The following is a 21821-nucleotide window of genomic DNA, read 5'->3' as shown; positions in this document are numbered from 1 at the left end:
GACTTGACAGTCAGCAATCTTATTAAGTTTCATTACTTTTTGAGCATTTTGAAATTTTTGAAATTTTTGACATTTTGGCTGGTTTCTATGGTAACACAGACCATTCCAAATTTCTAATGGCAGATACCACATTGGTACATGGAAGGGAACATACCATCAGAGTTTCAATGGATTTGACCTACCATTTTAAGGAAGTAACTGCCACTTTTTAAGGTTTTTTAAGCGTTTTGACCATTTTTGCCTTGTTTCCATGGTAACACAAGACATTTTGGAAATTCCAACACCAAATTGCACATCTTCCAATGTTGCTCATCGTTACTGTGAAGTTTCATTGAATTTGGAGCATTTTGATAATTTTGAAATTTTTGGTGTGGTATCCATGGCAACATAGTAGTTCCAATGAATGCCAAAAATCATCCAAAACCAGTATATAGTGGGCACCTACATTGTACCAAAATATAATGATTCTAAGTTAAAGCATCTCCAAATAATTCACCAAAACCAAAAAGTGGAATTTTTCACATTTGTTCCGTTTCCATGGAAACGGTGGCCATTTTTAACCATTCCAAAGCAAGGTGCACAACTTCAGATGGGGGTCCTCATTATAGTAGAGTTCCACCAACATTGGTTCCATTTTACTCCAAAAAAGCTGACGGACAAAAAAAGGTGGAAGAATAATAATAACTAGAATTGCCATTGCAAGCAATAGCGGATGTCACCCTTCCCCCTATTGCCACTAAGCGGCAGCCATTTCAAACTTGTTTAACAGTAAATGCACAAATATGCATGGCTATTCATCTTTTTGTAAATTTTCAGTATATTCAGAGCATTTTAAAGTATTTCACATTTATTCCGTTTCCATGGCAACGGCAGCCATTTTGAAAATTTCAAAGTCAAAAGTCTCATCTTAACTTGTCAGTTACCAATAATATCAAATTTCATTAAGTTAAAACCATTTTGAGAATTTTTGACATTTTTGCAGTTTCCATGGCAACCGTGGCCATTTTGGAAATTCCAACTTCAAAAGTCATATCTAGACTTGACAGTTAACAATCATATCAAGTTTCATCAATTTTGAAGCATTCTGAAATTTTTGCTCCTGTATCCATGGTAACATAGTAGTTCCAATGATTATCAAAATCATTCGAAACCTGTATATAGTGGACAACTATATTGCATAAAAATTTGATGATTTTAAGTTCAAGCAAACCAAAGTTATTCACCAAACCCGGAAGTTTTTGGAGCATTTTGACCTTTTTGCATTGTTTCCATGGAAACGGCAGACATTTTGGAAATTCCAACGCCAAATTCCACATCTACCAAAGTTGCTCATCGTTATGCTAAAGTTTCAAAAAAATTGGAGCATTTCCATATTTTTGAAATTTTTGGTGTAGTTTCCATGGCAACATAGCAGTTCCAAAATGTGCCAAAATCATCCAAAACCAGTATATAGTGGGCACCTACATTGTATTAAAATCTAAAAATTTTAAGCTTAAGCATTCTCAAATAATTCAAGGAACTCCAAAATTATATTTTTTCACTATTTTTCTGTTTCCATGGTGATGGCAGCCATTTTTTAGTTCCAAAGTTGCACAGACTCTGGGGAGTCAGGTTTCCTTGTTATAGTGCACCATCATTCGGATTGGTACTTTTGGCTCTGAGAAAGGGGGCGGACAAAATTAGGTGGAAGTATAATAATAATAATACAGAAAAAGAAACAGAGGAAAAGCAATATGTCACCCGACATTGTCGATCGGGTGACATAATAACAAAGAAACATAAGAAAAGCAATATGTCACCCGACATTGTCGATCGGGTGACATAACAAAGAAACAGAGGAAAAGCAATATGTCACCCGACATTGTCGATCGGGTGACATAATTAAAAACCAATTGTTCAGAGAACAATTGAAGGTCTTTCCACCAGTTAATATCTATTTTGATATTAAAATATTAAAATCAGTCTAAAATGTCAGTTCATATGGCTTTATGATGTCTAGATATGAATTTAAAGCAAAGGTCAAAATCTAGAACGTCAAATTAACCTATGACCTTGACCTCAATTTGAAGGTCACAAACTGAGGATATCAAATCAAAAGACCCTAGGTCTCTAATACGTATGGTTAATAAGTTTATCACTTTACACATAATTTTAGATATGATAGGGGGAAAAACTCCCATTCATTGTCTACGCACCCTTTAAACTAAAATCATTAAGTTGCGACATGTCGCAACTAACAATTTAGTCAAAATAATTTGTCGATATCTTATATGGTTTCTGGAAATGAGTGGAAATAAGCCTAATTCAAAAATTAGAATATGACCTTGACCTTTGACCTTGACCTGATTTTCATTTTTTTGGACCAAGGACCTCAAATCAAAAGATCCTAGGTCTCTATCACTTATGGTGTTCCAGTTTAAAATACACTAGAACACACCCGCGAAATCGCGGGCATTCAGACCGTAGTTTAAAGTATGTAAAGTGTTGTTGGAAGAATTTTGTAAAATATTGAATGACTGGAGAATTTCAGCAAATGTATCATAAGTCATAGGTTATTGGGGACAGAAAAATGGTTTTTTTTTATCCCTCCTTCTTCATTTCCAAAATTCCCAATTTTTGGTTTTCTATCAATTTCAATATGAACATACATTTAGTATGTTATGAACATTTAAGTAAGGAACCTGTAATTCAGTGGTTGTCGTTTGTTTATGTCAGAGACATATAAAAGTATTATATGTCTCTGTTTATGTGTTACATATTTGTTTTTCGTTCATTTTTTGTACATAAACATGAGTATTCGGTATGGGCTTTGCTCGTTGTTGAAGGCCGTTTGGTGACCTATAGTTATTAATTTCTGTGTCATTTTGGTCTCTTGTGGAGAGTTGTCTCAACATGGCAATCATACCACATCTTTTTTTGTTGTTGTAATAAATGAATTTTGTAAAAGATTTAATGACTGGAGAATTTCAGAAAAGGTATCAAAGTTCACATGAATAATTTTAGCACTTATCTGTATATTATGAACATTCATTGCTATATAAATAAAGTCTCGGTATTTACTTTCAATTCCAAGTTTACTAATCGATCCATGGTGGTCAATTGATATACATGTAGTATACAGACCCTCTCCATTTAATAAACTCTGTTGCCGCCGTGGATAGTAAACTTGAAAATGATAGCAGATAGAATTAAAATACACTTTATTCGTAGTAAATGTATGTTCAAAGTATACAGAAAAACGCAAACCGGAAGTTTAATCTGACTTAAAATTTCGTCCAATGACGGGACAATATCCGGATGCCTTTTTTCTCGTTTTTCTCCCAAAATAACTCAATCTGAATAATCATATAAATGGATGACAAATGCGACTACGCACTGTACCTATAGGAAACAGAGGCGTGTTGATTAATTTATTGTGGAAAGAAGAGAAGCGACACCCAAAATGAGGTCTTCTCGTTTAATAGTATAGATTTCAAAATTTCAAATACAAAAGGGGAAATAACTCTCATATGGAGCGTTCATATTGCTTTGGTCGAAATTGGACAAATCATGCAAAGGATATAACGAGCAATTTTATAAAATAAATTTGTCGTAATCTCTTACGGTTGCGAAGAAGTCGTGATCACACGGAAAACAGTGTTTGGGGAGATAACTCCTACAAAGAAAAGTATTCGGTTACGCAGGGTAAATTTTAAAAGCGCATAAACTGTTTGATATTATATACCAAATATCTAAGCGACATATTGCGAAACAAATATTTATCGCAAGAACAAAATAAGGCGGAAGAAAAAAAAAATAATCAGAAGAAAAACAATAGGTCTTTCCACAGAAAAGTGGAAAGACCTAATAAGAACTGACCAAAAACAATAAGTCTCCAAACTTTGTTTGGGAGACTTAATTAAACAAGGGAAAGCCATATCAATGCAATTTTCCTTATAATCAATATATCTAAGGGGCATAACTCTTTTAAAAATAGTAAATAGGCATGATTTTAAAACTTGTACCAGACATTGTTAATATATACCTTTGATAAAAACTATTAAAAAAAACTGGCAATAATTGTATAAGTGAGAGAGCACTTACAATGAATTTTCCATTTAGTTTATACTTCCAATGGACATAAATCTCTTGAAAGCACTGATTTTCAATCTTGACAAATTCATTGCCAATATAAACCTTAGTTTTGAATTTCATAAAAATCTGGTGCAAATTGAACATGTGAGAGTGTTTTATTGCTAGATGGACAGATGGAAGAACAGATCCATATACAATATATATACATTGTAAAATTTATTTGTACTTGCTGCCTAGCTTTTTGTCACTGTTCTAAAGCTCATACAAAAATTTTCATATTTCCAGACAATGTACATATATAGTTTTTATCCTGAAATTAACTCCCAACAATTGAAGCTTTAGTTATTTTAAAATCTAAATCATGGTCACTAATTTTTCAAAGAAATCGACATAGTGTAAAGCTGTACTGCAGAGGGCCCAAAAATGAACTGGTAAGGAAAAAGAAATATCCACATTACCGCTAGCTCAACATGGAAGTGTGATAACAGGAGACTTTATTCATACAAGTACAAATAAAGCATAAATTTATTTGTGTACCTGTTATTTGTACAATACAAGGCTGATTGCAGGATAAATATAGATTCTAATATGACGTGCTTCTTTTGCTTTGTAAACAACACCGTGATAAAATTCTCAATATATCTATACTTAGCGCAGACTCCAAGATGTACATAAATGGCTGTTTAAATATGCCTCCCACGTAAATCCACATGTATCGTAACCTATGTGTAACCGATTGTGGATTTCGCTGTGTCAACAATTACAATTGAATAAAAACCCTACAGAACATTTATTCTGATTCTGACGCATAACAAATAGAATTTACCCATTTAGAAAACGGAAAAATGGACAAAAACAAAATAAATTAAAATTCCGCGAAATTCCAGTAATGATTTTGGTACATCAACGTCATTTCAAAACATGACGTCATACGAATGAAAACGTCAAAGCTGAAGGTTTTTCTATTGCGTTTACCTTCTAAACTCGGATACAATTGCATTAAAATAAAGTATTGAGGTAGGTGTTGCTTGTTTTCTGTTCTATTGCATTATTCGCACATTTAATAATTTCAGCAAGTCAACATGGCGGCTCCTTGGTTACAACATGTCAACAGTGAATTTAACGGTAGCTTAAGATAAAAAAATGTAAATCTAAAATTGCAAATGTTGGGTTTACTGAGAAGTAAAAAAAGTAATCACATTTTTTTTTCTAGCGGTTAGTTAAGAAATCATTCATGCAGGTTTATTAGATTTGTTTTACATTTATCAAACAGTGGGTAAAATAGAACAGCCACACACACGGTATACCCATCATCGCTTCAGTTTTTTAATGATCGTATTTGTCCTATTAGATTCAAAATAATTCATGGAAGCCATAGATTTGTTGGAAATTTACACATGGCCTGGGCCGTGATATTTGTTAATTTTATCCCTTGCTAACGCTCAGGATAAAATTCGAATATCACGGCCCAGGCCATGTGTAAATTTCCAACAAATCTATGGCTTCCATGAATTATTTCTTAATTATTACATTGATACAAGTGGATTATCGGATTTATCCATCGAGATAGTTAAATTATCAATTTTTAAAGTCTGAGCCTCGTCGAGGATTAAAAAATTTATAATTTAACTATCGAAATTGGATAAATCTGATAATCCAGGCATTACTATGTAATAATCTGTTTCTCTAATGATTAAAAGATAAATTTTCCTTTTTTTCTAAACCAAAAACCCCCTTCGAGTCCTTCCACTTTCCATGAAGTTGTCAATTTCATTAACACCTGTTAGAATCAGGGAGCTGAAAAGGTTATGACCTTTTGACTCAGCCAATCATCTTCTGAGATCACCGGCAACCTCACGTTGATTAAATTTTTTTATACAATGGGTTCGGAAAGGGATATTTTTCCATAGAATTAGAGAAAAGTATTTCTATTTCTTTTCATATGCCCCGAGTTTTTATTGGGTGAGGAAGCCAAAATGACCGGAAAAAACGTAACATTACTTACTTCTTTTCCGTTTTTATACAAAACAAGCTTTTCTCCATCTTTATTATCAAACTTGACTGTTAGAATATCTCCAGTTTCTACACGACTGGGATCTTCTAGGTACTTTGGTTTCTTCTCAGAAATAACTCTGAAAAATTCAGATGAAATAAACAAATTAAACAATCACATCTAAAATTGATGAGCTGTTTCACATAAATCTTAATTTTGTTATGTTTGTCTTTAACAGCAAGTACAATAAAAAGAAAACAATCAGCAAAAAATTCCCATAGCAAAACAAAATTAATATTACTTCAGTCAAAATGACTTTTTTTTTATTAGTTGTTATTGGCTTTGAACTAGCTGTTAGTAACTGTGAGAACTCTCAGATGCTGTGTTACATAGAGTGGGGTGCTCATTTTCGCCACATCTTTCTATGTTTTCTACAGTTTATGTTCAGGTCTATCTGTTTTTGAAGTATACTGATAATTCTATATGAAGATAACTTCAAATGCAAAATATTCTTAAGCTTGAAAACGTGTTTGTTTGAAAATAATCATCTGAAAAGTTTGATTAAAGAGTGTTTGAAATTGCCTGATGTTTTGTCAATGGGGGACACATATTCGCCGTTTTTATACATCTATCTAAACCCAAAAAAACTGCAGCTTTAAACAATATTTTTCAAATCAATTTCATAATAGATGAATAGCAGACATTTTTCAAAGGTGTACAGAATTGAAATTTAGGGCAATCAGTCAAAGAATTACCAAGAAATACTTCTTTGAAATCGTGTTTTTCATTCAGGAAATTGGCCGCAAATCGTTGTCCGTTTTCTGTCCTTTGCGGTAAGTGCCGCAATTTTGTCGTAGTTTAAAAAATAATCATATTTGTTATGAAAATCTAATTTACCGGCATATTTCTTCCATTTAATCTATCCTTTGAAGTTTTTACACCTCAAAATCATAAAACGGTGAAAATGTGTCCCCGGCGAATATGTGCGCCCCACTCTATTTGTTTTTCGTTCATTATTTTGTACATTAAGCCGTTAGTGTTTTTGTTTGAATTGTTTTACATTTGTCATTTTTTAGGCCTTTTATCATGTTTATAGCTGACTATGTGGTTTGGGCTTTGCTCATTGTTGAAGACCATACAGTGACCTATAGTTGTTAATTTCTGTGTTATTTGGTCTTTAGTGAAGATTTGTCTCATTGGCAATCATACTACATCTTTTTTATATACTACATCTTTTTTATACCAAATAAATTTAAGAATACAAGAAGAATGTGTCTGAGAACCAGAATGCCTCTGCTCATGATTTGAAACAAATATGAGAGGGACAGAAAGACAGGACGACCTATGCTGAAGGGTAACACTTAGTTAAAAGGGAGCTCACCTATATAAACAATTCACTACAGTATGATGCAAATTAGTTAATACGTTTTTGAGTTAATGTCCCACATGTTGACGACAGACGGACAGACAAATGGACGGGACAACGGTATACCATAATATATCTCGTAAACGGGCCTATAAAAACTATCAAACATCTACTATTAAATCAAATTCTCCTAACTGTAAAAAGTCTATTTTCTGATTGTACTTATAAATAATCAATACTCACTCTCCTGTTACTCCCTGGTATATCCAGCTCTCACTTTTCTGCATCTCTTTATCTTTTTCTTTTTCCTTAGACAAAGCAATTTTTATTTTCCCAAAGTTCCCTTTGTCCACTACTTTAATACTAAATTCTTGAGTAATAGCCTCCATAGATATAAACATTCCTTCATCTTCATTGGGTGAGCTATTGCTACAATATATTATAAATTTACAAAATTAGCATCAGAAATACATGTATGTGTAGAAATAATTAGGGACGACATAAAAAGTTCAATGTAGGATAAAAAACTTAATTCATATAGTTTTTTCACTTAGCCCTTACCCCCCCCCCCCCCCCCCAAAAAAAACCAAAACAACCCCAAACCCCTTTCCTCCCTCTTAACTTAATTTGTGAAAAATTGATTGACCAATACGGAGATATAAAATAGATGTCAATTAAACAAAACTTGCAGCAATTTTGACACAGCCCACCCCAAACTATTTGAACTATTTGAGTTTCAGAGTACCCTGTTATCAGCTAGCAATTCTCTTTAATACTCACCACATAACTCCATAATTATCAATGAGTATGTTTTCAGAGTACCCTGTACTGATCCCCCGATACTCTTTAATACTCACCACATAACCCCGTAATTATCAATGAGTATGTTTTCAGAGTACCCTGTACTGATCCAGCGCTTCTCTTTAATACTCACCACATAACCCAATAATTATCAATGAGTATGTTTTCAGAGTACCCTGTACTGATTCAGCGATTCTCTTTAATACTCACCACATAACCCCATAATTATCAATGAGTATGTTTTCAGAGTACCCTGTAGTGATCCAGCGCTTCTCTTTAATACTCACCACATAACCCCATAATTGTCAATGAGTATGTTTTCAGAGTACCCTGTACTGATCCAGCGGTTCTCTTTGGCATATTTTCTAGTCAAGTTCTACAAAAGAAAAATGACATGAATACGTCTTTACAATATAATTTCATTTAACAATCTTTGTGGCGACATCCACAAGAAAAAAATTATCTATAAGTTTTTCCTAACTAAATTAAAATCAATTGGTAACAACCTGAACTGGATGGCATACTGTTGTTGTTTTTCATATTAAAATTGCTTGCAGCTAAATAATTCTAGCAATACATGTATATCATGACATTGTAACAAGTTTGCTCCACAATAAAAACTCAAAATATTGCTTTTATACCAAGAAACAGATTAAAATTAAACTTAAAGTCATAAGAAACCTCAAATCAAAAAAATAATGCATATGTTTTTTTATAACTCAATGGATAGTTTTCATTATGAAACTTATGTACATATACTTTTTTCTGAAGAAAATTCTTTAATTTATTCATATTTATAAGAAGTTTACTTTATTTTAATTGCTTCCTTCGAGGAAGCAATTCCCCTGACATATTTCCGTGTGCAAAGTGACCTCAGTGTGACCCATCTCGTACAAATCTGGTGATCACAATACGCATGGATGTCCTTAAAATAAACTATTATCTGAATTTACATGTTAAACACGTGCTCAATTTCCGTGCTTTTTTGTTGATTTTTTGTCGATTGTTGACAAACAGGTGACAATCGTTAAACTTCGGCTTCAAAACACGAACTTTAATTACCTGCCATATTTTCACAACAACACTGACCGATTGAAAAAAAAATTACGATTATACGAAATTTACACGAAAAAAATGATAAATTTGTGCACTGAAGACTAAGTTTATGATGTTTTTATGCATTGGTTCAAGAATTGGAAGAACATTATTTTTCACCAGTCACTCGTTTTTTATGACTTTAAGGTGGTACCCAACACCTTTACTAAAATTAGTTTGCCTCATTTAATTTTCATAAAATTTGGACTAAGTATTTACTTTAACTCTTTGACAAAATTATAAAAAGGAGTAGGTTCAGTAAGACCCCTTTTTGGCCCCAAAATATAGCAGTTTTACAAAGTTGTTAAAATGTAAACTTTTAGTCATTTATTGGACAGTAGAATGCTTCTGGTACATAAATATGGGCTGTTTTTGACATAACAATGCACATATATCGGGTACTAGCACCAAAAAGGCATGCTAATTTACTGAAATCTTCACAATTCTAGCATTTTAGTTAAATTTTAGACAGTTTTCAGGTAAAACGAAAGTGGCCGCATTCGTGTTCATCCTTAATATTGAAATGTAAGTTGTATTTTATGATAATACATAATATTTATAAAGGTTGAGGATGAACACGGATGCGGCCACTTTCGTTTTTGACAAAAACCATCTGAAAAGGGACATTTTTCGGCATATTTGGTAGATTTTTCATATTTGAGCTTGAATCGGATCGTTTTTAATGACTAAATCAGTTAAAATCTTTCACATAAACTAATTGATTCAAATGAAATAGACACTTAAGTGTTTAAAAAGTAATCAAAATCTTTCGTCAGATGAACCTGAAATTTGAGGCCAAAATCGGTCCTTACCGGACCTACTCCTTTCAAATGATTTGAACCAACCATTTTATCAGAAAAAATACACTGGATATATAGCAATTTGACAAACACTTAAAACGTTCAGCTGATTTTACAGAGTTATCTCCCTGTAGTGTTAGGTACCACCTTAACTGGAAATATGTATAAAAAGGCAGATGTAAGAAAACTAAGAATGGTGATCTAACCTCCTTAATATGATCACATCAAACACAATATTTACAAACATAATCAATCTTGTTTACTTGGTGGTAGTAACTGATAATTAATATACATCTAACACACCTCTGGTGGTTTGGCCAAGTTAGAGATCTTAACATTTCCTGAATTGTTTTTCTCTCCAATTACTGCTATTAATGGGTATAACATTTCTTCTGGTACTGATGTCCCTGTTAGGTCTTTATTGTTCTGGAAAAAACAACAATATTCATCAAGCCGAAGCAACAAGAGTCTATATTTATCAATTAAAGACTATTGACAAATTCAATATGTTATATTGATCTGTTCATATATATTGACACAGGATGAAGTACGAGGTCTGTATAATCTAACATATAACATATTGATTAATAAAATTGAGAATGGAAATGGGGAATGTGTCAAATATTAACAACCAGACCATAGACCAGACAACAGCAGAAGGCCATCAATGGATCTTCAATGCAGCGAGAAACTCCTGCAACCGGTGATGTCCTTCAGCTGGCCCCTTAACAAATATGTTTACTAGTTCAATGATAATGAACATCATTCTAAACTCTGAATTTTACACAAGAAACTAAAATTAAAAATAATACAAGACTAACAAAGGCCAGAGGCTCCTGACTTGGGACAGGTGCGAAATACGATAGGGTTATTCAAGTTTTTTTAGATCTCAACCCTCCCTCTATATCTCTAGACAATGTAGAAAAAACAAACAATGATTTAATGCTACCTTTGTGTATTTTTGACAGTCATGATGATTTAATGCTACCTTTGTGTATTTTTGACAGCCATGATGATTTAATGCTACCTTTGTGTATTTTTGACAGTTATGATGATTTAATGCTTACTTTGTGTATTTTTGATAGTCATGATGATTTAATGCTTACTTTGTGTATTTTTGATAGTCATGATGATTTAATGCTTCCTTTGTGTACTTTTGACAGTCATGATGATTTAATGCTTCCTTTGTGTACTTTTGACAGTCATGATGATTTAATGCTTACTTTGTGTATTTTTGATAGTCATGATGATTTAATACTGACTTTGTGTATTTTTGACAGTCATGATGATTTAATGCTACCTTCTTGTATTTTTGACAGTCATGATGATTTAATGCTTCCTTTGTGTACTTTTGACAGTCATGATGATTTAATGCTTCCTTTGTGTACTTTTGACAGTCATGATGATTTAATGCTTACTTTGTGTATTTTTGATAGTCATGATGATTTAATACTGACTTTGTGTATTTTTGACAGTCATGATGATTTAATGCTACCTTCTTGTATTTTTGACAGTCATGATGATTTAATGCTTCCTTTGTGTACTTTTGACAGTCATGATGATTTAATGCTTTCTTTCTGTATTTTTGACAGTCATGATGATTTAATGCTACCTTTGTGTATTTTTGACAGTCATGATGATTTAATGCTACCTTTGTGTATTTTTGACAGTCATGATGATTTAATGCTACCTTTGTGTATTTTTGACAGTCATGATGATTTAATGCTACCTTTGTGTATTTCTGACAGTCATGATGATTTAATGCTACCTTTGTGTATTTTTGACAGCCATGATGATTTAATGCTACTTTTGTGTTTTTTTTTGACAGCTCTTTTTAAATGATGTATGGTTGAAATATAATATCAAAGTAAGATTGTGTAATCAATTCAAACAAACATGGAACGAGACTATTCAAAACTGTTCCAAAGCCTTGAATTATCGTATTTTTAAGAATTTATTGTGTTTTGAAGAATATTTTAATATTTTAGACGAAAAAGATTTTTTGACATTATGTAAATTTAGAATATGTAACCATAAACTTCCAGTCGAACTTGGAAGATGGTACAATATAGAAAGGGAAAAAAGAAAGTGTAATTTATGTAAGCTAGATATTGGAGATGAATTTCATTACATTTTTAATTGTTCACATTTTACAGAAGAGAGAAATAAATTCATAAATCGAAATTTTAGTATAAGGCCAAATATTATAGTATTTACTGAAATTTTGTTGTCTACAAATAGGACAGATCTCATTAATTTATGTAAGTTTATACGAATTATAAACAAGCGAGTGTGTCCTCCTGAATAAGTTCTTTTTGTCTTTGTTGTAGTTGTTGTATATATTGTATATTTATGTTTATGTAGTTAATATATTGTATTATACATGCATGTCTTCTCTGTACCTATGTATTTGGTGATGAGAATAAAGATATATATACAGCCATGATGATTTAATGCTACCTTTGTGTATTTTTGACAGCCAAGATGATTTAATGCTACCTTTGTGTATTTTTGACAGTCATGATGATTTAATGCTACCTTTGTGTATTTTTGACAGCCATGATGATTTAATGCTACCTTTGTGTATTTTTGACAGCCATGATGATTTAATGCTGCCTTTGTGTATTTTTGACAGTCATGATGATTTAATGCTGCCTTTGTGTATTTTTGACAGTCATGATGATTTAATGCTGCCTTTGTGTATTTTTGACAGTCATGATGATTTAATGCTGCCTTTGTGTACTTTTGACAGTCATGATGATTTAATGCTACCTTTGTGTTGTATTTTTGACAGCCATGATGATTTCATGCTACCTTTGTGTATTTTTGACAGTCATGATGATTTCATGCTACCTTTGTGTATTTTTGACAGCTATCATGATTTAATGCTACCTTTGTGTATTTTTGACAGCCATCATGATTTAATGCTACCTTTGTGTATTTTTGACAGCCATGATGATTTAATGCTACCTTTGTGTATTTTTGACAGTCATGATGATTTAATGCTACCTTTGTGTATTTTTGACAGTCATGATGATTTAATGCTGCCTTTGTGTATTTTTGACAGTCATGATGATTTAATACTACCTTTGTGTATTTTTGACAGTCATGATGATTAAATGATACCTTTGTGTATTTTTGACAGTCATGATGATTTAATGATACCTTTGTGTATTTTTGACATCTGAAATGCAAATAAATCAATAATTTTGTTTGGTCTTAAATCCCAATATCGCCTTTTAAACCAATTTAGAAAGATAATTTCAAACTTTGTATACTACATTGTGTACAGTTCTTCCTTTCAGAATCTAATGCGTTTTTGGAAATATTTTTGAAAGCGTACACCAAAAGGTTGTAATTGGTTTAAAATGTTCTAAACAATAGTAATTCAACCAATGCAATGATGTAAAGAGACAATTGCAAATTTTCCAGAGAATTAAATAACCATGATGCAAGATTAATGTTACATCAGTTCACTGTGTTAAAAGATCTATGAGTAAAAGTAATTGGAAACTATTTCCTGTTTAACCATACCTCTATTCCATCACAAGTAGCAAAGAATTTTGAAGTTTTACTTGGTATGTACTCTGATAGCCATTCACCTTTGATACCAAATCCAAACTTCTTACATTTAGTAAAATCAAATCTGAAAAATTTATTTAAAACACAAATAAAACACAGACAGTTACAAAGTTGTGTAAGCAAAAGAAATGACATTAAGTATGGTGGAATTAGATACTTTCTATAATGGTCTAGGATCTCATTTTTGCTAAATCTTCGACAAAAAGGCTACAGCTTTATCAAGTCAAATCTTGGAGTCCAGATAATACACTTTGCCAAACTCTGTAGTCAAAACTTGGTAATAATGAACAAGTCTATTGTTCAGTTTGTTCTTGTACAACCATTATATTAAAGTCAGAATAAACCAACAGAAAATTCACCTAAGTTTCTGTATTTTTGTAAAACTCTCATTCTGATATCTGTTTTCCTCGTACATATGGAACATGTAAAAAGACTAATTAGTGGAGTTATGAAAAACATATAAGTAGGTCAACAAACTTACGTTGAAACTTCACCACCTTTGTCAACATCAACATCTAGCGGATTAATACTGCTAAATAACTGGTTAAACAGACAGCCAATAAGAATGCCTGATTTGGATTCACTCTCATTCTCGCTATCATCATCATCTTCTGAATCCTCAACTTTTACTGTTGTTCCGTCTGGGCTGATAACCTTCACATTAACCAATTCACATTCAAAGTAATAATTTGACCTTGTTAAAGTTGTTCTAGAGACAAAACAGCCAAGTAATTCATCCTTATAACAATAGTTCCTGCCAAATATATAAAGATTTCCACTAATTAGTTTATTTTACTTTGAATTAGGATATATAATTTAACAAAACTTTTCTTCTTCCAGTCTAGTGCTCGATATGGTCCAATTATTACTTCACATGTTGTTATTTGCCTACTGTTGAAACAGTATGATAACCTGTACATACCTATTGTCATAACATGGTAAATAAGTCAAAATCAATATATTAACATAAATATAAGAAATTACTCTAAGATGTCTAAATCATTGCAGTGTTAAAATATAAAGAACAAGCAATCAAACTGTCAAATTGACATCAACCTGGGTTTTCTTCATTTTGTAAGGAGCATTCAGGTTTTTTTTATCTACCACAATCTATACCTTTTTTCTAATCTATCAAGGACCCTACCTCCTGAGTAAAAATGAAATTGTTAAACTTTGAATTAAACCAATATACCAAATATACTTTTAGTCTTACTCATAATAACCGGTAAGTGAAGAATTCACACATTAAAAAAACTTTTTAAGCAGTGAACACTGAAAATGAGGACATAGCCAATGAACAGACCGAAACTTAAGGCATCTTTATACTAGGAATGAAGCATCCAGTTGTTTAACACTCTGAAATATACAGCTTTATATAAATGATTTACACCACTGCCAGCCTGATAGTAATCCCTATGTCACTTTCATTGTAGGCAAGACAAAAACTCTTACATTATCTTGAATAAGAAATTTATTTTTAGGTAGAATATTCATATTTCTAGAAAATTTATGATTGTTCACCTAATACTGCAACTCTTACAGCTGCTCCAAATGAAATATAATGCAAAATTTTGAATTTGAAGTAAATGATGTAAAAATACGTGTAACCTGTATTTTTTATTGCTTATATATATAGATTGTAGGGATATAGGGTCAATGGAACTGGACTGCACAAATAGCACAATTTCAGTAGAAATATATATAAGATAATAAATTTACCCTAATACTCCCTCATCAGTGTAGTGTTGTTTACAAATATTTTGTATTGTCAGAAAATCTTCAACTTCAATGTCTATCACTGGATTAGTTTTCTCTACTTCACCTGAATTCTTCATATAATCCGTTGTAAAGGCAGTCTGAAAATAAAATGGAAAAAAAATATATGTTTCAGATTGAGTCATATTTTTGTGTAATTTGGATTTCATTTTGGATAAGCTTGAATTTTCTGTGATTAACTTTGAGGCTTGGAGTAAAAGAAATAATTGAACTGAATTATCCAACCAACATGTAGAGGTGATGTGAATGGCTGTCTTCAAGTTTTTACACCTTATCGCTAATCCAGGCTGACCCGGCCACTTGAACTTTTGACGCATACAACAATCACTTTCCCATTGTGGCGTCAGATATTTTGTGTTATGACATCAAATTTTTACGGGAACCCGTGTGATATCTAGTAATGGCAGACAAATAGCGATAAGGTGTATGGCTGTCTTAAAGTTTTGTTAAGTCTAATAAAGTGCCTTTTAAATTGATATCAAACAACCACTCCCAAGTTCTATAGGGTCCAAAATCACTGCCCATAACAGGATATTTCCTAAATTAATATTAATTTCTTTGCCAAATATTTGAAGCCATTAAATGCACATTATAGAAATTTTCATTTATTTTTATAAAATTTTCTATTTTGATTGGTTGTCAATTGGAAATAATTAACATTAGGTCACTCTAAAAATTAATGTTTGGTTAAAATAAGTCCAAAGTGTTTTCACTGATTCAGATTTCGGCATCTACCACATGCTTATAATGTATATACCTTGGTTAAAGTTCTTGCAATAGTGTCTGTTACATGTTTCTTGATTTCTTTGATAACAGCTGATTCTCCAAATGGTATCAATATCTGGGTTTGGTGGTTATTAATCATGCAATCTAATAAAGGCTAAAAATAGAAAACAAAATATATACTGAATAACAACTGATACTTCAAAAGGTGCTAATGTCACTATGTTGGATATCTTAACAAAAGGTGCTAATGTCACTATGTTGGATATCTTAACAAAAGGTGCTAATGTCACTATGTTGGATACCTTAACAAAAGGTGCTAATGTCACTATGTTGGATATCTTAAAGGGATAATTCACGATTTTTCACTTTTCATCTTATTATGTTCATAATACCATAAAAAACATATTCACCAAGTTTTATTTTGATATGAAATCTAATAAAGAAGAAAATTGGGAATTATTAATTTTATTTTTTTAAACTTCCTGACTTATGTGACGTAGTTTAAGTCTTTGATGCATGCCGGGAGTGAAAATATCTCATTTAAGTCTTGTTCGTTAACCATCTAATAACGCGATTTAAAGCGCATCGACGACTTTTGATATAGCTATTAACCAACGAAAAATAAGTGATAGCCATGCAACTTTTAAAATAAGATCGTGTGGATTTTTTAAAACGAATTTTAATAATCAAAGTAAATCATACAATAGAACATTTTTATGATTTTTTTTCTAAAAATACTTTAAACAAACATACGAAACTGACATGATCGATAGTGTATTAAAAATACATGTTTGTATTCTGACCTTTTTGCTTCATTCCAGCAATCATTTTCACTTGCTTGTACGGTGGAAACAATAAAATGTGTATTGTTCTGTGACACCTAAAGAATGTGGAATGCGTAGTTTAACTCAAGGTAATTAAAAGATTAGCATTATGTAATTCTAATCTTTTGATCCTCATTCAGTGAAATCTAGGCGTCACGGTTCACTGGCATTTCAGGTGTGAACAACATTTCGTATCAATTGTAAACGGGAGTCAGACAAAGTTTCAGACACATGAATGTAAAAAAAAATAATTAAAATTAATTAACGGGAATAATAAGATCGCACAATAACTGGATAGCTGTTGTATATTTTTATATTTTGCATAAGATCACTTTTAATGAATTATGACTTTTGATTACTTTAGTAACGATAAAATACTGAATTATTTTAATTGAAGAATTTATAAATAAAAATAGCCTTCTAAACACGAGTTTATGAACTAAAAATTGTACTATTTCAAATTAGGAACGGCAGCCTTAAATATTTCAAACAGATCATTAACAATTGCAATTATATAATTTAGTCCATCCAAAGTTATCTTTAATTACCTATTGAGGAATTAAACTGCTCATCAAAATATTTTAAATCTCACAACACATGAATACTTTATATATTTGAAAACAGATGTTTTAAAAAATTGACAGGAAATTAAAGGATCTAATTGGAATGAAATCAACAAATTACGAACAGATATGCTTTTCAAGAGTGAAAAACATCAACAAAATTTATACATAATCGGGAATGTCCTTCTTAAAATACTCTTTGTCTCACACCGTAACTATATATAATACTTTAGCTATTTGACCAACGATGTATTAAAAAAATGAACGAATTAAATGTCATCTTTCCCTATTTTTTAATGTAATTATAAGTCTGTTTCAACTGGCAAGAATACCACTAAAACGGACAAGCAGTTTATTCTTTAAATTGCTGTCATTGAATATCAAGAGAGAAAATAAATCCCGAAATTGATTTGAAACTTTGATACTCTATAGTTTTCCTGGAAAATATTCACATCCCTCGGTATTAGTGTACTTCCAGTTGCGTATATATTACATGCATGTCGGAACAATTGTGATGATGGCGAATTTCTTCCTTTTTTCGAGAACAATCTAATTGATATATAAATGTCCATAACTTCGATGAGCCAAATAAAGTTATATATCGACCTGTATTTAAATCTCTTCTTCTTCTTCTTTTGGTATACTACAGTCTATCGTCATTTGATGATTACATACTGTTGGCATACGTGGACTTGTCATTTTACAAAACTTTTACCCCAATTTACGCAAAATGTATGTTTCTTTCTTATGTTCTATGTATACATGTATATGTTTTAATTTGCGCTACAGGTCCGTAACTTATAATCCAGGCGTATATACGAATGGTCGACAAGTGCGTACATTTTTTTAAATCAATATTTCTGGCCTTCACCATTGACAACGAGTATCTATTACATTTTACCAAATTTACCCTTGGAAAAATTCGTATATAGATTTTTATTTCATCAAATCTGTTTGTTTTTTTTGGGGTATTATTTATATTTTTATAAATAATTTTCTTTTCATCAGAAATGTTATTCATAAACAAGCGTATGAGTTTAGTAATATCACTTTCGGACACGTAACATAGAGATGTATATTATACACCTAATAGTTCAAAATGGAAAGTTATAAGTTATCGGCCGTGTACACTTATCAATACACTAAGAAGTGAAACGATGCATGAATTTGCAAACTCGACAGGAAATCGCTTGAATACCTGGACGTGTCACCTCACACCCCCTACAATATCTTTGGGAGTAATACCTTTAGCCATGCGGGTGATCAGTGGAGAGAAGATCCTAATTTATTTGAATAAAGTTAATTACATAAAAGAATTATGAACTAATTAGATTTCCGAAAACAATTCAAGTTTCACGGAAGACTTATTTATGATTTGAAATTTTGACTTTTTCACTATTAAATTCCTATATTATCAGTCTAAAAATAACAGATCATGGTTATTTAAAAAAAAAAGAAGAACATTTTCCGTATCAAGTTAGTTAACTAGTAAACTAGTCGGATAAAACAACCGTACGATTGACGAGATATCGACACGCAATTACGACTACATCGGGTTACTGTAGTTTTGGTCCTTAGACATATCGTGACTGCAAATCGGAGAAGGTGACAAAATGGCTGACCGCAGAGAATTGATACTCTAAATTTAAAATCGATGGTGATCTCTTATATAGCAGAATAAAACTTTAATATCTATGAATTTGAGCATTTTTATACAGAATAAACATAATATCAATTTTTGATTTTTTTGCGAAGTTTCTCTTTAACAAAAGGTGCTAATGTCACTATGTTGGATATCTTAACAAAAGGTGCTAATGTCACTATGTTGGATATCTTAACAAAAGGTGCTAATGTCACTATGTTGGACATCTTAACAAAAGGTGCTAATGTCACTATGTTGGACATCTTAACAAAAGGTGCTAATGTCACTATGTTGGACACCTTAACAAAAGGTGCTAATGTCACTATGTTGGATACCTTAACAAAAGGTGCTAATGTCACTATGTTATGTCACTATGTTGGATACCTTAACAAAAGGTGCTAATGTCACTATGTTGGATATCTTAACAAAAGGTGCTAATGTCACTATGTTGGATATCTTAACAAAAGGTGCTAATGTCACTATGTTGGATATCTTAACAAAAGGTGCTAATGTCACTATGTTGGATATCTTAACAAAGGGTGCTAATGTCACTATGTTGGATATCTTAACAAAAGGTTCTAATGTCACTATGTTGGATATCTTAACAAAAGGTGCTAATGTCACTATGTTGGATATCTTAACAAAAGGTGCTAATGTCACTATGTTGGATATCTTAATGATTTCTATAAAGATTTGTGAACATGAACTTAGGGTCTACAAAATATACCCAATTTTCTCAAGTAAATATGTTATAGCCATACCTTCTAGACATGACATAACAACTGTATATAGTATTGGCACTGAATTCCAAGCAGTACTCAAGATATTTAAAGCAGACCGATTCTTCAAAGGGTACCAATATCACCATTTCTGTCAATGACATCATCCGATCATTAACCTAATTACAAGTTCAAATGACATTCTCTGATTGTTAACCTACTTACATGTTCAGTGCTCCAGCTAGAAATTGAAAGGGTTAGGGTGCCAGTGAAGGGCAGGGCACTTTTTTTCGGATAGGAAAGGTACTGTTCAAAAAAAAAATTGTCTACGTTTCTGTGTGTATCTATTTTTATCTGTATGTAAAAAGAAAATTTTGATACTTAAGATATCACTCTTATATAGGTCTGTATTCAATTTGTACTTCATTACTTTTTAAAATGATAGAAGATATTTTCGAAGCACCTTTTTGTAATAAGCTAAAACAGGTGAAGTAACTCCCAAAATTAATTTCCAACACGTTTAAAATACGCAAATTATTTCAATATGAGCAAAAATAGACATTAATTAACAACTGTCTGCTTGTTACTATACAAATCCTTGCGACAACAAAGTACTTTGTCTTAATTATCTAGTTATTAACACCTTTGAAGATTAATACACTGTAATTGATTATACTGACATGATTAACCTCGGGGCAATCAGCAGGTGTCATAAATGTATTTTAACTTTCTGATTAGAATTGGATTATACAAAAGGCAATTTTACAAACATTACCAAAACGACACAAGTTTTTTTTCAAAAGGGCGTCAGGGCAGTAGAACATGACTGAGGGCACCCAGGGTGCAGCGCCCTTCTATTTTGGGCTAACAAACCACTGCATGTTCAAGTGACATTCCTGCTAATGACATCATTCAGTTGTTACCTTCAAATGACATTCTCTGATCGTTAACCTACTTACATGTTCAAATAACATTCTCTGATCATTAACCTACTTACATGTGCAAATGACATTCTCTGATCGTTAACCTACTTACATGTTCAAATGACATTCTCTGATCATTAACCTACTTACATGTTCAAATGACATTCTCTGATTGTTAACCTACTTACATGTTCATATGACATTCTTTGATTGTTAACCTAATTACAAGTTCAAATGACATTCTCTGATTGTTAACCTACTTACATGTTCAAATGACATTCTCTGATTGTTAACCTACTTACATGTTCAAATGACATTCTCTGATTGTTAATCTACTTACATGTTCAAGTGACATTTCTGTAAATGACATCAACCAATCGTTGACCTCTACGTCTGTTTCATGGTGGAATGGGAGTCGTTTAACAGGTTTCTTTGTCTTGACAAACTCAACAAAACTGTGTTCCACACTTTCATGAGGTATGACAATAGCATGTCCAACTTTTAACTCCTCTGAAATGTAGAATTAAAACGTTTCTAGATACAGGTAAAACATATTGATTCACTTAACATATATGTCAATCAACTATCATATTAAGTTTCAGAAGAGAAATTTTTTTAAAGCTCAGAAACATGATAAACAATTTGGGAAAATTGTCATTAAATGACAATATTTTCTCAACATGTTCAAGTGGTCAATTTACAATTTTGGTCATAGATACCCTAGAGATGATTCATCTTAATTTTAGTTGGAATTGGGTCAGTAGTTTCAGATGTTTGGAATAGTTTACACCATACAAACGATAACAACAGAGGAAAACGATAGCCAAGATTTAGAAAAGTTAGCTAAAAATCAATCCATGTCTGTCTTCTTGGTTAAAAAAAAAATCTCAGTTTAACTCTTGTTAAATGTTATAACATTCTGAACACTAATGGTTTT

The 21821-nt window shown here is 31.8% G+C and overlaps 1 protein-coding gene across 1 annotated transcript in view; it reads right to left on the bottom strand.

Annotated features, from left to right (window-relative positions):
• Positions 1-21821, bottom strand: part of LOC143084976 (uncharacterized) — a 170965-nt gene that overhangs the window by 143452 nt on the left and 5692 nt on the right. Inside the window, exons 4-12 of the mRNA XM_076261084.1 lie at positions 21225-21394; positions 16245-16367; positions 15431-15567; positions 14193-14465; positions 13664-13775; positions 10433-10555; positions 8522-8610; positions 7677-7862; positions 6080-6206 (exon numbers count right to left, since the gene is read on the bottom strand). Coding sequence (XP_076117199.1) covers positions 6080-6206; positions 7677-7862; positions 8522-8610; positions 10433-10555; positions 13664-13775; positions 14193-14465; positions 15431-15567; positions 16245-16367; positions 21225-21394 — 1340 coding nt within the window. The remainder of the gene's footprint in view (positions 1-6079; positions 6207-7676; positions 7863-8521; positions 8611-10432; positions 10556-13663; positions 13776-14192; positions 14466-15430; positions 15568-16244; positions 16368-21224; positions 21395-21821) is intronic.

This window comes from Mytilus galloprovincialis, chromosome 8, assembly GCF_965363235.1.
Source record: "Mytilus galloprovincialis chromosome 8, xbMytGall1.hap1.1, whole genome shotgun sequence".
NCBI classification, from domain to species: domain Eukaryota; kingdom Metazoa; phylum Mollusca; class Bivalvia; order Mytilida; family Mytilidae; genus Mytilus; species Mytilus galloprovincialis.
The sequence above is the reverse complement of the archived record's forward strand: the minus strand, read 5'-3'. Positions and strand labels throughout refer to the sequence as shown.